This window comes from Nycticebus coucang, chromosome 18, assembly GCF_027406575.1.
Source record: "Nycticebus coucang isolate mNycCou1 chromosome 18, mNycCou1.pri, whole genome shotgun sequence".
In the NCBI taxonomy this organism is placed as follows: domain Eukaryota; kingdom Metazoa; phylum Chordata; class Mammalia; order Primates; family Lorisidae; genus Nycticebus; species Nycticebus coucang.
In genome coordinates, this window is record NC_069797.1 from 51,326,041 (window position 1) to 51,340,171 (window position 14,131).

Sequence of the window (14,131 nt, forward strand, 5' to 3'; positions counted from 1 at the left end):
TCATTCTCTTCCATTCTCCATCCCACAGTAGCTGCCAAGACAGCACACCAGCAAGAGACCAGTCAAAGAAAACAGAGAAGCTCTTTATGCCAAATCACAAAGACAGACCAGGGAAGGGGGATGGGCAGGAGAAGGGTCTGGGAGGACCCCTCCTCCCCCTTTATTCACAGATTTAAATGTCGTTCCATCTGCTCCCGAAGTTTGAATTTCTGGATCTAGAAGAAAGACAAAAGCATGAGAGTCAGGCTTGGCCTTTGCTAGTGAACAAATGTCTTTGTTTGCCTGGGACTGAGGCTGTTAGTGCTAAAACAAGTCTAGGGAAGACCCAGAAGAGGCGACTCGGTCTCCCCACCGCCAGCCTCTTGACAGATTCTCTTGCCCATTGCCAAAGAAGGCATAGGTGAGGCCATCTGGGCTTTCTGTGCCTGGGTCCCCAGATCCCAGACTTGCCCTGTCCCTCCCAGTGTTCACCTTACACACCTTTCCTGAGACAGTGAGAGGGTAGTTTGTGACAAACACGATGTATCGGGGAATCTTGAAGTGGGAGATCTGCAGAGCAAAGGGAGGTAAGGTGTGAGGCTGGGTAAGGTCACGGGGCTAGAGGTGGGGGACCACCAAGGGCTCGCCTGGTTGGGGAGTCAGGTTCAGCAAGGGTAGAGCAACCCCGCCCTGGGGTTAGCTGGGTAGAGGAGGTGGGTGAAGAACTGAGCAGCAATCAGGTTGGGGTGGGCTGAGCTCCCACCTTCCCTTTGCAGAAAGCTTTGATCTCCTCTGCTGTGGTCTCCTCTCCATTCTTCAGCCGAATACAGGCACAGATTTCCTCCCCCATCCTGCTGTCCTTCACTCCCACCACCTTCCAGGGGCAGAGACAAATATTGGACAGGGCCATCTTCATGGGTGTGTCCTGCTCCCAGGGTGCCCCCCGGGCTCTGCTAGTCTGGGTGCCTCACCTGCACTTCCTGCACCTGCGGGTGTGTGTGAAAGAAGTCCTCGAGCTCTGCGGGGTAGATGTTCTCACCACCCCGGATGATCATATCCTTGGAGCGACCCACGATCTTGCAGAAGCCTTGCTCGTCCATCATGGCGATGTCTCTGTAAGGAAATCCCAGGCACAATGGCCTCTGCCCCATCTGCTCCCTTGCTCCCTCATCAAACATTTATCAAGCACCTACTATGTGTCTTCCACTGCTCTAGATTCTGGGAGACACGGTAGGAAAAAGACACAGTCCCTGGAACTGAACAGTCTAGTAGGGAAGGCAGACAGAAAGAAACCAACACCTATAACATTCTCTCTCTCAACATATCTGTACATACGCTTTTCATGGCTGGCTTCATTTTTTATCTTTTTTTTTGTTTGTTTATTTTTTGAGACAGAGTCTCACTTTGTCACCCTTGGTAGAGTGCCATGGCCTCATAGCTCACAGCAAACTCAAACTCTTAGGCTCAAGAGATCCTCTGACGTCAGTTTTTTCACATTTGTAGAGATGGGGTCTCTACACTCTTGCTCAGGCTGGCCTGGAACTCAGGAGCTCAAGCGATCCACCCACCTCTGCCTCCCAGAGTGTTAGGATTACAGGCGTGAGCCACCATGCCCAGTCTCATTTTTTATCATTTGGGTCTCAGCTCAAATGTTTCCAGAAACCTTCTCAAACCTAAGGGAAACTCCACACCACAGCTGGCTTGTCTCTTATAATCGGATTTGATTTTCTCTGTGGTGCTTATCAACGTCAGGAATCATCTGTCTTCTTCCACCAGACCAGTGGGAAGTAAAAGCTTTCCGCCAGCCCACCAGCAGTGAGAACAGTGCTGGCACAGGGGAGGTACGTAGTGAGAATATGCTGAGTTAGCAAAGGAGTGCTGGAATCGGGGCTCAGATTCTGTGAACGCTGGTGTAGTGCACCACCCTTGTCACTTTCCTCCATGTAATGTATGATTAACCCCGCTGTACATACACATTTTGGAAATTAAGTCTCCAAGATGTGAGGGGGACACCCATGTCCTCCCTGTGCTAGTTTACGTTCCCAGCTCAACCTCAGGCCCCCCGGACCAGCTGCAGCCTCCGTCCCGCCCTGCCTTCTCACCCTGTCCGGTACCACTTGTCCTGACCAACTACTTCCTCCGTCTTCTGACGCTCGCCCCAGTAGCCCAGCATGACGCAGTACCCTCGGATGCACAGCTCCCCAGGAGCGTTCAGCTCAGCTAGTGTCCCCGCATCCATGTTCAGGATCTGGGCCTGAGACAAGACAGCTTCAGGTTGGGGCCTTCTACCCTTTTGCTTCAGGATAAGTGGCCCCTGGGAATGGGGGAGGAGCTTTGTCTTCCCTCCCCCCAAAGTGAGGCCTTTTGGCTCTTCCTATTCCAGTCCAGGGAAGAGAGACAGAAGCCAGTGTGGACCCATCACTGGTCAGAAAACAGCCCAGGCCAGGGGTGCTGAGGAAATGGAGTGGGCAGGGGGCTGCCACAGAGTAAGCTGCCTGTGGAGGGCAAAGCCAGCTAAAGAAGTATTAACTAGGCAGTAGAGAAGTCTCCTCTTCCTATTAGGCAGCAAATAAAGGAGCCAAAGAAGGTGACAAGACAGCATCATGTGAACAGGAGAGGCAGAGCCTGGAAGCCTGGTGTAGAAATGAGCCATAGCCTCTGTGTGCCTCAGTGCCTACAGCTGTGAAGTGGGTAGAATTAATCAGCATCCCAGCAAGAGTGGCAACGAGGCTGTTGGCAACTGGTGGGGGGGCCTCCAGTCTCTCCTTACTCACTCCATGTAGGATGGCTCTAGGGTAAGGCAGGGGGATCTGTACCAGGGTAGAGGGCAGCCCCAGGGAAGCAGCTGCTTGGGCATGTTGGCCCATGATTCCCACAGGGGCAAGGAGACAAGAGGCAGAGGAAACCAGGTGCTGGCCGGCATAAAGCACCAGCGTTGGAGAAGGAAAGGGGTGATGGCTCTGAATGTGAGATGGAGATGTGCTCTGAGGCAGCCTTTGAGGTACAAGGGACCCCCTCTAAAGGGACAAGGCTGCTTGGGAAATTAAGTGTTTACGCCTAGTGAAAAGAGGAACCCTGCCCAAGTGAGAGGCAAAGCGGGGGAGGGGTTTGAGGGAAGAAGGGTTGTGTAGGAAAAATCTCTGTGCTCTGGCTCCTCTTTGAGGCAACCGCGACTGCCCGAAACAGACAGTGGGCTTGGCAAAAACACACCTCAGACAGGAAGGGAGGCTGCGGAGAAGTTCAGCTGGCAGCTGCTCCTGGCCTCTGTTCCAGCTCTTTCCCTTTCATGCTTCAGCCCACAGAGAAAGCCCCAGCCAGACCCAGCAAGACCCCGCTGCTGGGAGGCGCTCAGTATTCCAAGTGAGCTGTTTGGGTCTCTAACTGAAAGCAACAGATGTCCCTGGGAGGTGTGCCCCAGAGAGTGACAGGAGGCGGGACCTGGGGGTTTGGGTCAGAGGTTTACCTCTGTGTGAGGCATAACTCTGCCCACGCTTTCTGCTTTCTGTTCCACAGTGTCCTCAGGGAAGTTCATGAAGGTCACAGGACTGTTCTCCGTGGTTCCATAAGCAACCTAGAAGGTCCAGAAAGGGTGTTGGGTGGGAGCTCAGGGACAGCAGAGGGATGGGGTGGAATAGGGGGAACAGGAAGGAACTCATAAAACGGGGAAGTGGAGGGCAACTGAATGGTGGGGCAGAGACACCACTGGCAGGGTCAGGGTCATGAGGCAGAGGCACGGGATAGGTGAACAGACTAGATCTATGCAGGGGCCCCAGATCTGAAATAAAATTGAGGGTAGGAAAGGGAAGGGATTCTCTTCTCTCGATCCTGCTTCCCTGGAGCAGCCACACGTCTGGGCCTGTGGCTCCCACCATTACTGATACTCCAGACTTCTGTCCACATCCCCAGGCTGCCTCTGCCCCACCCTCCTGATTTCAGGCCACATCTCCCATCCCTCCCTTTTAAGCTGAAGTCCCCATAAACTTGATGAGAAAGCCAGCCTGCCTTGGCCCAACTGGGAGTGGCACAGAATAACTTTCCTCACCAAACCTGGGACAAATGCCTGGCCTTGGGGTAGGTGCACCTAAGCTCTGGAGAGTTTCCTGTAAATTTATTTCCATCAAAATAAAAATACAACCAAAGCAGGGGTTTAAAAAGCCAGTGGCATCCCCCTCCCCCCCAAACTTCCAGTGATTGGAACATCCTGAGCAACAGAAAAACCAGAGCCAGCCTTGGTGGAGCCTAAATATCATCACGGGATGTTCTAGGCCAAAGTATGACCACCATTCTAGAGGCAAGGGGAGAGAAGTGTTTGGGAGAAGGGCAAGGCCTGGAGAACAGGCCCCCATACCTGGGTATTGGTAAGGGGAGAGGGGACGGCTCCCCTGTGTTCTAGGTCGTCTCCAGTCAGCAGAGACACTGAACCTTTATTCATCCCTTTCTCTTCACCAAACTTTCCCTTATGCAGCAGGGGGAAAGCTGGCTTGGCTCTGGCACAGCTGGGGTTTGGTTCAACCTGAGGTCTGCTCCCCTCCCCGCCATTTGCTCTCTCCCACACAGGGACAATACCCTGTGCCAAACAGCCTGGAGCTCACCCTGGGGCCTGAGCCGTGACCCTGCCTGCTCACCCTCTCCTTTCCACAGGAATTCGCACATGGTGGCTGGCAAATGGGCACATAGAAATCTGGCCTCTGGGGCAGGGCTGACCGCAGAACTTAGCATCTGGCAGCCTGCACTGTCAAGGGCTTGTCCCCTGACCTGGCCCCTTAGCCCTTGTCCCCCTCCCCCCTTCACCCGTCCTCACAGTCCTGGGGTGATTGCCCAAGTGTGGACTCGGTGCCAAGTACACCTTGGCGCCACCCCGCCGCCACCCTAAGACCCCTGAGGGGTGGGTCCTGACCACTGGGGTTAGGGATAAGGGGATGGGGATAACTGGCATTCCCCACTTCCCACTTTTCTGCTTAGCCTTCACCCGTGGAAAAGGGGAACAGGGCGTAGAGGACAGAAACGCAAGCCCTGGCCTGGGGAGAGCAGCGGCGAGAGGTGGAGCCCGAGGGTGGGAAGGAGCTCCCAAGGGTGGGGAAGGAGGCTTGGCTTGGGAGTGTCTAGCCAGAAGGGGGAGCCCGACGCCAGAGTGGCTCTCACGCTCGGCCGGCGCCGCACAAGAGCCCCATTAAAGCGCCGCCAGCTGGCGGACCGCAGCGAGACGCGCGTCCGGCGGTCCAGTCCCGCTTCCTCCCGCCTAGAGGCCAGGCACCTGGCCGAGGTGGGGAGGGGAGGTGCATGGAGGCTCAAACTTGAGCAAACAAATAAGTTCAGGGAACGCCTCCCTGTCTCGTGTGTATGCGCGGGGCTCTAGACACACTTATTACCACCCCCTGTCCCCCAAGAAAAGCCTGGGGAAGAGAGGTGGGGAGATGAGCAGCATCTGAGAGCCGGGAGGAACAGGGAGCCGGGGCTCAGGGTCCGCGGTGTCAGACCTCTGTGCGCGGTCGCCAGCTAGGGGAAAGGCTCCCGCCCACTTCACCGTCGAGGGCGGGAGCGCACCTCTGGACGCGAGGGAGTTAAGCCCGGTGGCCTCGATGCTCCACGTAGGAGCTGGCTCAGTCTGCCAGCTGTGGTCAGGGCCACCGTATAAATAAGGCAGGAGACCCGAGAGCCCAGGACTTGCCGCTGCCTGCGCCCCGCCACCGTTGCTGCCCCCAGCCCCGGCCCCGGGCATCCAGGCCATGGCCCGCCCGATGCTCTTGCTCAGCCTCAGCCTCTTGGCCGGTCTGCTGCCAGCGCTAGCCGCCTGTCCCCAGAACTGCCACTGCCACGGCGAACTGCAGCATGTGATCTGCGACAAGGTGGGGCTGCAGAAAATCCCCAAGGTGTCAGAGAAGACCAAGCTGCTTAATCTACAGCGGAACAACTTCCCGGTGCTGGCTGCCAACTCTTTTCGGGCCATGCCGAACCTCGTGTCGCTGCACCTGCAGCACTGCCAGATCCGCGAGGTGGCTGCCGGCGCCTTCCGTGGCCTCAAGCAGCTCATCTACCTGTACCTGTCCCACAATGATATCCGCGTGCTGCGCGCTGGTGCCTTCGACGACCTGACCGAGCTCACCTACCTGTACCTGGACCACAACAAGGTGACTGAGCTGCCCCGGGGGCTGCTCTCCCCGCTGGTCAACCTCTTCATCTTACAGCTCAACAACAACAAGATCCGAGAGCTACGCCCAGGCGCCTTCCAGGGCGCCAAGGACCTGCGCTGGCTCTACCTGTCCGAAAACTCACTCAGTTCCCTGCAGCCTGGGGCCCTGGATGATGTGGAGAACCTCGCCAAGTTCCACGTGGACAGGAACCAACTGTCCAGTTACCCCTCTGCTGCTCTAAGCAAGCTGCGGGTGGTGGAGGAGCTGAAGCTGTCCCACAACCCCCTGAAAAGCATCCCTGACAATGCCTTCCAGTCCTTTGGCAGATACCTGGAGACCCTCTGGCTGGACAATACCAACCTGGAGAAGGTGAGCTCCTGGGTGCAGAGATCTGCCCTGGCTCCTTCTTCCCTTCCTGGAGCCCCCCCACCCCCCACCCCCGCCCCCAGATTCCCTGACCCTCTAGCTATCTCCACCTAGGAGCTGTGCCACCTCTGCTGCTCACCTCCTTACATCCCCACCCTAATCCATGCCAGTCTCAGCCACTGTGCTCCTAGTCTCCAATTTATAAAAGGAATGGGACTGTCTTGGCCCCACAAATAGCTCCCTAGGAGGCATCTCCAGGGCTTCCAAGCCTCCCACTGTGAGCAGTAGCCACCTCTTCCTGTTGGGCCTTTGCCCCTCCTCTGCTGTTCTTCCTGTCTCCAGTAAACCTACCACCCCATAAAGAAAGGTTTGTTTATTGAGGAGCCTTCTAGAGGCACTGAGCAAATCAGGCCCACAAAGAGACCCTGTTTCTGGTGGGAGCTGTGCATGTATGCTAAGGTGGAGTGGGGGGCTGGAGAGTGAGGGGGGAGCAAATCTCAGGAAGATCTGCTCCATGCCCTATGGGGCTCTGGTGGATTGCCCCTCCTGGTCCACACTCACACAAGCCAATACATTCAATTGCATAGGGAGGTCAAGGCATGGGGACCAAGGACTCCCCCAGGCTGCAGGCAGGGTGCTCATGGACTCCCTGAGGAGGCAAAAGCAAGAGCACCATTGTCACATGGCCCCAGGGGTCTCCCCACAGGGAAGACTGGCTGTGCCTCACTGTCCCCCAGACTGCTGACTGCCCATTGCCCACCGTAGTCACCTGGCCCCTCTCCTGCGTGCATCCTCATTCAGTTCTTACTCCACTGGGTGCCTGCTGTCTGGCCAGGTGGGGCTACATGGAGTGGAGTGAATCCCTTTTGGGGAACTGGAAAGGCACTCTTCAGCCAAGACATTTGGGTGGGGACCAGTGCACAGATGGAGATGTGGGCAGAATCCTACCTGGACCGAAGCCAACCTTGGTCTGAGAGGATAGACTGTGGAGCCAGCTTTTCTTCAGCCCTGGCCCCACCCCAGCTGAAGTCAGAGTCCCCTGTGCCAGAGTGGTCTTTCAGTGGGCAGCAGAACAGCAAGTCAGGGGTTGACTTGGGGCAAGGGAGGCCAGACAGGAACTGTGGTGCGCGGGCCAAGATGTGGGTACCAATAGAACGTTTCCTCTGGAGCCATCCCCTGGCCAAATGCTCCACCAAGATGGCTCCACAAATAGAGTCTGGCAGCCAGGAAAGGAGCAGTGAGGACAGAGCTGGGGGAAGTCCTGGGACCCTGGGGCTGTGGGGAGCCTGGCCCGCTGCCCACTCCACCAAACACGGACTGGGTTCACTGTGTACCAGTTGGCTGCTGGGGTCAAACCCTGGCTGCCTCAGCAGTCCCAGTATTTGTGCAGGGAGTGTGGTGCCAGTGGATGAGGGCCTGGGTGTGGTCTTGTGGCTACTGTTTACATGCTAGCATGACCCTGAGTAAAGGATGGAACTTTTTCCATTTTCCCATCTGCATATTGGAAATAACCCCCTGGCTCGGTGCCTGTGGCACAGTGGTTTTGGTGCCGGCCACATGCACTGAGGGTGGTGGGTTCGAACCCAACCTGGGCCAGGTAAACAACAACAACTGCAACAAAAAAATAGCCGGGTGTTGTGGTGGGTGCCTGTAGTCTCAGTTACTTGAGAGGTTGAGGCAAGAGAATGGCTTAAGCCCAAGAGTTTGAGGTTGCTGTGAGCTGTGATGCCATTGCCCTCTACTGAGGGCAACATAGTAAGACTGTCTGAAAAAAAAAGGAAATAAACCCCCTATCTCAAAATTGGTTGTGTGAATTGGAGCTTCTGAGTTCACTTGGGCACGCTGCTTTGAAAACTGGAAAACTCCTTAAGGTGCCATTGCTCATGTCCACGGAAGGACCCTACACCTCTGAGGTGATTGAGCTGGGAGAGGCTGGACACTAGAAGTGGAGTGCTCACTCATGCCATCTTGCTGCCCAGTTCTCTGATGCTGCCTTCCTGGGTGTGACCACACTGAAACATGTCCACCTGGAGAACAACCGCCTGACCCAGTTGCCCTCCAACTTCCCCTTTGACAACCTGGAGACCCTCACCCTCACCAGTAACCCCTGGAAGTGTACCTGCCAGCTCCGGGGCCTTCGGCGGTAAGAACACCCCTGTGTCACCCCCCACAGAGCCTGCCCTCGTGTGACAGAGTGGCCCTGCATTAAGACATCTTGGGCATACATCCTAAATATGATGTATGCCCAAATAGGCATGGGACCCGGATCCTCAGTTTCCCTGGTTGTAAAATGAAGATGATGGCTCCAGACTATCCTGGGGCCAAGTTAATCTCCACCCCATAGCTTACTGTCTCTTGCCCCAGCATGCTCACATCTCTCCCCAACCCCAGCAACTCTCTGTCTCTCCAGGTGGCTGGAAGCCAAGGCCTCCCGCCCAGATGCCACTTGTGCCTCACCTACCAAGTTTAAGGGCCAGCACATCCGTGACACAGATGCATTCCGCAGCTGCAAGTTCCCCACCAAGAGGTCCAAGAAAGCTGGCCGCCATTAAACAGGTGGGGGCCAGGTGAACAGGTCCGCCATTTCCTCTCTGGAGATTCCAGCCAGGGAGCTGGTCTCTCCCAGGATGTCCACTCCGCCTGCAAAGGCAGGCAGACCTTCCACTTTCGCAGGGAGAGGAGGGGAGGGCTGGTGCCCCCTCAAAGGGAGGAAGAAATACTCCCACCATCTCTCCAACCATCCTCTGGGTTGTTGGGATCCTGACATTGATCCTTGCCTCACTGCAGGTCCTGACCCAGCCAGTCCTGGTGACTGGCCTCTGCCTTCCGCCGGAGAGACTACTGACCTCCCCACCTCCACCTCTGCCCTCTCCCCACAGCCTCTGCTGATGTGCAGAGCTGCCTGCACCTAGACGTGTCCTGGCAGGGGGCCGCGGGCACTCCCAGAACGACCAGCTCCACCTGACAGTGTCCTGGGGAGGACACAGAGGCCCTCTCCCACCATCATGCCCCCTCGGCTCCTCTCAGAGAAGCTGTTGCTGAGACCCCCAAGTCCATTGGAACCAGAATGGAGTGGTCATCGGGATGACCACCCTTCCAGAATCATCCTTCCACTGCCCCTCTTTCCCTGCCATGCAAACAAACAAACAACAAAAAACCCCACCATATCCTTGCCCCACCTCTTGCTTCCAGAAAGGGTGTTAAGTCCATACCCCAACTCTGCCAGCCCTGCCTGCCAGGACATTCTAGCAGGACACTGGTGCTTTGCTGCCCATCCCCGCCCTGCCCCCCCATGCTGCGTTTCTTCCCCCAATTTCTATAAATATAAATTTATGTACGTATGTATAATATTCACTCTGCTGCCACCCATCTCCCTGACTTGCCAGGTGCTGATGAGGTCAGACTGTCTTTTCTCACATCTGCTCTTGGAAGGAGGGCTGGCTGAAAGTCTCCCTTGGATATCTGGCCTGGGCTGGTCCCATGCCTGTCAGTTTGTCCTCACTCCAGGCCTGGGCTGCCCTCTGCCCACAGCCCCAGCCCAGCCACCACTCACCACCAGCTCTTTCATATTCATCTTGTTGATGATAGCTCGGACCAGCTCTGGGGGTGCAGGGGACCCAGCAATCACACCTGAATCAGAGAAAGGGCTGATACAGCTCTCCCCTCCTCAGTGGAGCCTCTCTACCTATAGTGCATTCCAGGGAAGAACATTCTCTCTCCCCTGACCCTGCGACTTGGGCTGGTGTCTGAGGATACTAGGGATTTGCCTCCCTCCCACCCACATTTCTACAGTGCCCTGTCCATCTTATAAATAAAAGACTGGGTACATTTCTAGCTCACCCAGCCCATTCCTCAGAGGGAAGCAGCCCCCTCCCCATGCCTGGCTGTCCTTGGCCCCACCCCACCTCCACACATGGATGAGATGTCATAACTGGAGAAGTCTGGCTGGTTCAGAATGTCCACGTACATGGTAGGGGTGCCGTACAGGATGGAGCCTCTGTATGGGGGGTTGGGGGGGGTCTCACAATTAGGCTTGGAAGTGAAAGGGAACTCCCTCTTTTCACCCACCCCCCCAAGGCTGAAGCTGTGGGGAACAGGCTGGAGAAACTTTTGAGGAAGAAACTGGTCCTTTCCTGGGGGTCTTCCCACTACCCCCATGCCCAGGCCTGCTGGCTGGAGGAGCAGATGCCTTGGCAAGGCGCCAGGGCACAGGAGTGAAGAATAGGAGAGTGTGATGGGGGGTTCTGATGCCTACCTCTCTTTGCTGATGGCCTCTAGTGCCTTCTTGCCATCAAAGACTGGAGAGGACAAGATGAGGGTAACACCATGCATCACACCCACCATTGTGCCCCCCACAGAACCTAGGCAGTGGTACAGGGGGCTGGGTAGGATCACCCGCAACTCCTCTGGCTTCTGGAGATGGAGACAGGAGGCTGGGTTTATTGTGGAGCTAGAAGCCCCAGAAGCCAGTTCCTCTAGCTGGCAGGGGGTGCCCAGCAAGCCCTCTACCCCTGCCCAAGCACCCCCCTCCCCACAGCCTTGCCCTGGACCAGGCAGGCACTGCCTCACCTTCATATGCAGTTTCAGGCGCTCCCCTATCATGTTGGCATTGTTGACAATGTTGTAGTGGGAGAGGGTGGCCCCCTTGGGGTTGCCTGTCGTCCCCTGACAAGATAAGCAAGTGACAGTTTGCTCTCCCTCTTCTCCATCTCCTTCCCACCTGGGGCCACTGCCTGTAAGAGCCCTGGACTTGGAGTCAGGAGCCCAGGATTGTTGTCCCGGATCCACCTATTCATTCTGTATATGCATAAAAGGTCCACCACAGTGCCAAGTATCAGGGTCCAGAAATGCAGAAGGTAAAATCTCTGTCCTTGTGCCCATCACAATGTGGCTCAGAGGATTCAGCTGCCCATGAAGGACTGAGCTTCATGGGCTTGGGCAGATTACCTCTCTGGGCCTTGGATTCCCCATTGGCTATATGAGAGGCTGACTCCACTGCTCTGGCCCTTGGTGGCTCAGTGAATCTGCACTACACTGAGAGTGAGAGGACTGGGGTGCGGGTCATGTAAAAAGGACACCAGTTGCTGATGTTTGCCAGGGCAGTGAGGACAACTGAAGGCTGGTTTCAGGAGAGATTGCCTGCTCTCCTGACCTCTTCTGCTGTCTCTCATTCCTGGGGAAGGGTCACAGGGGCAGGGGGCATGTGTCACCCTGGACTTGGGACCTAGAGACCTCTGTCCTACCGAGGTAAACTGAATGTTGATGGGGTCATGGCAGGACAGGAATTGCTGGGTGTGCCGGAGCCGAGCCAGATGCTGCTCTGTGTTGCCGGCCGCCACCACGTCATCCAGGAGCAGGGTCCCCGGCAAAGGGGCATCTATTGAGATGATGGTGCTCAGATCTGGAAGCCTGGGGGTGGAGAGAATGGTGAGAGGCAGGGATTGAGGGAGAGTGCAGAGATGGCGGCCCTGTCCCTGGGGTTGGGTAGGGGTGAGGGAGTCAGGGTGCTGCATACTGCCTCCCGCAACCCAGCATACACTCACCTCTGACTCTTCAAGGCCCCGGGCTGGGCATTCTCCAGCTCTGGACAGATCTGCTTCAGGATGTTGTAGTATTGCTGGGTCTTGAATTGCTGGGGGAACACGAGGGCTTTGCAGCCCACCTGTGAAAGGGTAGTCCCCCCACCTGCAGTCAACAGGAAGCCCCAGACTGGGGCTGTGCTCACTGATCAGTTTTCACTCACTTCCATGCACAACTCTCTCACACACACACCAACTCCCACACACGCACATGCACTGCACTCCAAGACAAGCACACACATGTACCAGCCCTGAGACATACACACACCACACACTATGAGGCACATATGCATCACATACCAGGATACGAACATACACTCACACCCATGCACTAGAACCCTAACACACATGTGCCACCCAACACTCATGCCAGCCTGTGTCTGGCACACGGTTAACCAGCTACCCTCTCCATGGAGGTGAGGCCTCCTTCCAACCACACACAGCCAAAGGAAGGACACTCAGCCCGTCACCCACTGTGCAAGCCCTCCCCACCATTAGCCTCTGTGACAAGCAGAAGCCTCCTGTGTCAGGCCCCAGTTGGGCCCTCCCCCAGGAATGGGTCCCACCTTCTTGAGGACGTACTCCAGTTCCATAGCCTGGTAGGCTGGGTTCACAGACACCTGGTGGAAACAGTAAGGGTATGTACGGCAGGGTATGATACCTACTCTGACGCAAGGTGGCTCAGTGAATCTGCCACTGTCCTTCCTGCAGCCCTTCTACCCTGCAGCACTCCACATCCCTTCACCCCTGAAGGCCTCCTTGGTGGGCCTCAGGAGGAAGCACTACCTGGTCTGACATCAGCCAGGCACTGGTTTGGTTCTGGGCTAAGGGGCTGAGGGGCTTCCTTTGACCCCTACCCCATCCCACTGTGTCTAGCAAGCCCCTCCTCACCAGAATGATGCCCGCCTGGGCAGTGGCCAACTGTATAAGCACCCATGCATAAGAGTTGGGGCCCCACATGCCCAGCCGGTCACCCTTGCAGAGGCCAATGCTCAGGAGGCCGGAAGCAGCTTTGTCCACCTGGTGTAAACAGATGGGGCACAAGGGGTGAGAAGGGGGCAAGAAGGAAGGGACCACGACTCCCACCCACAGCCCATAGCTCAGGGGTTCATATCAGATTCACTAGGAACAAAGGGACAGGCAGATGACCAGGCCTCAGCAGGGGGTACAAAGCAGCCTGCAGCACACACGGTTAACAATGTCTCAGGAGCTGCTGATGCAGGGGACATCCAGGCCACCTCTGCTCAGTCCCATGCCCTTCTCTCACCAGTCCCTTGGGACTGACAGGCAGCCCCATAGCTAGGTACCTGCACTGGTGGCTCTCCCCAGCCAGGGCTGCCTGGGAGCTCACACCTGCCCACTTTGAGAGTTCAAGGTCAGGATACCTACCTCCTCCTTGAGCTGGGCAAAGGTCAACCTGACATTTTCATGGAGGACCACCAACGCCTCTTGATCTGGGATCCTTTGTGCTGTGGCATCCAGGCACCGGCCCACAGTCTTGTTGACAAGACGAATTTTGGTGCGGCCCTGTACGTAGCTGAGGCCACCAATGGGCGAGGGGGCAACACGATCGTCCTCTCTGTAACTGCAGGGAGAGGAGCTATGGGCTCCACTGTACCAGGTCAGCCTCCCTGGAACTGGGGGCAGAACACACCCACCCAGGAGCTAGAATGCTTACAACATTTTGAAAACTGCTAGGTTTTCTCCTGATCTTGTTAGCCTAGAATCCCTCCTGCCTTCCTAATCTTAAACCTAACCTCAAGTCAGCAGAACAGAGGCAAGCTTATTTCAAGCCGGGGGCAAGAAGTAAGGAAAGATGAGGTGTCCCAGGGAAGCCCGGGAGAGTCCATCTCCACAGAGAGACAAATCTCACAAAGCATGACCACACATACGCCCCACCCCGCCTTCGAGAGAATAAAGAGGTCATTAGGGTCCTTTTGAGGGAACCAAAAAAGTCATGCCTGGACCCAGAATCAAGGCCTTAGGTTTCTGGGCTCCCTGATGGGCCAGCTTCTCTCCTCTGGGCTTGAAGGTCAAAGACAGAATAGGAAAGGGATTTAAGAAGGCAGATGGAGG

The 14,131-nt window shown here is 56.2% G+C and overlaps 2 protein-coding genes across 4 annotated transcripts in view; one reads left to right on the forward strand and one right to left on the reverse strand.

Annotated features, from left to right (window-relative positions):
• Positions 1-62: 62 nt before the first annotated feature.
• Positions 63-14,131, reverse strand: part of ACSF2 (acyl-CoA synthetase family member 2) — a 52,440-nt gene continuing 38,371 nt past the window's right edge. Inside the window, exons 2-16 of one of the 2 annotated variants that reach the window (XM_053568729.1) lie at positions 13,445-13,640; positions 12,947-13,075; positions 12,622-12,675; positions 12,020-12,138; positions 11,720-11,885; positions 11,046-11,141; positions 10,732-10,889; positions 10,382-10,473; positions 10,030-10,106; positions 3,443-3,550; positions 2,082-2,233; positions 951-1,092; positions 743-853; positions 481-549; positions 63-215 (exon numbers count right to left, since the gene is read on the reverse strand). In XM_053568729.1, coding sequence (XP_053424704.1) covers positions 165-215; positions 481-549; positions 743-853; positions 951-1,092; positions 2,082-2,233; positions 3,443-3,550; positions 10,030-10,106; positions 10,382-10,473; positions 10,732-10,889; positions 11,046-11,141; positions 11,720-11,885; positions 12,020-12,138; positions 12,622-12,675; positions 12,947-13,075; positions 13,445-13,640 — 1,720 coding nt within the window. In that variant the 3' untranslated portion in view covers positions 63-164. The remainder of the gene's footprint in view (positions 216-480; positions 550-742; positions 854-950; positions 1,093-2,081; positions 2,234-3,442; positions 3,551-10,029; positions 10,107-10,381; positions 10,474-10,731; positions 10,890-11,045; positions 11,142-11,719; positions 11,886-12,019; positions 12,139-12,621; positions 12,676-12,946; positions 13,076-13,444; positions 13,641-14,131) is intronic. The other variant, XM_053568730.1, reaches the window with a different exon arrangement.
• On the forward strand, positions 3,557-9,818 carry CHAD (chondroadherin). Of its 2 annotated transcripts, XM_053568733.1 has the most exons (4): positions 3,557-6,479; positions 8,456-8,619; positions 8,887-9,032; positions 9,264-9,818. In XM_053568733.1, exons 1-3 carry the CDS (start codon positions 5,706-5,708, stop codon positions 9,026-9,028), a joined length of 1,080 nt encoding a protein of 359 aa, XP_053424708.1. In that variant the 5' UTR covers positions 3,557-5,705; the 3' UTR covers positions 9,029-9,032; positions 9,264-9,818. The 2 variants fall into 2 exon arrangements, with proteins under 2 accessions (XP_053424708.1, XP_053424707.1); XM_053568732.1 differs by having other exon boundaries at positions 8,887-9,818.

What these genes read in the sequence shown, in the direction of transcription:
- CHAD (XM_053568732.1), top strand. Translation starts at nt 5,706, where the DNA reads ATGGCCCGCCCGATGCTCTTGCTCAGCCTCAGCCTCTTGGCCGGTCTG. An exon ending in ACAATACCAACCTGGAGAAG is followed by an intron (nt 6,480 to 8,455) that starts GTGAGCTCCTGG and finishes CTTGCTGCCCAG; the next exon opens with TTCTCTGATGCTGCCTTCCT. An exon ending in CAGCTCCGGGGCCTTCGGCG is followed by an intron (nt 8,620 to 8,886) that starts GTAAGAACACCC and finishes CTGTCTCTCCAG; the next exon opens with GTGGCTGGAAGCCAAGGCCT.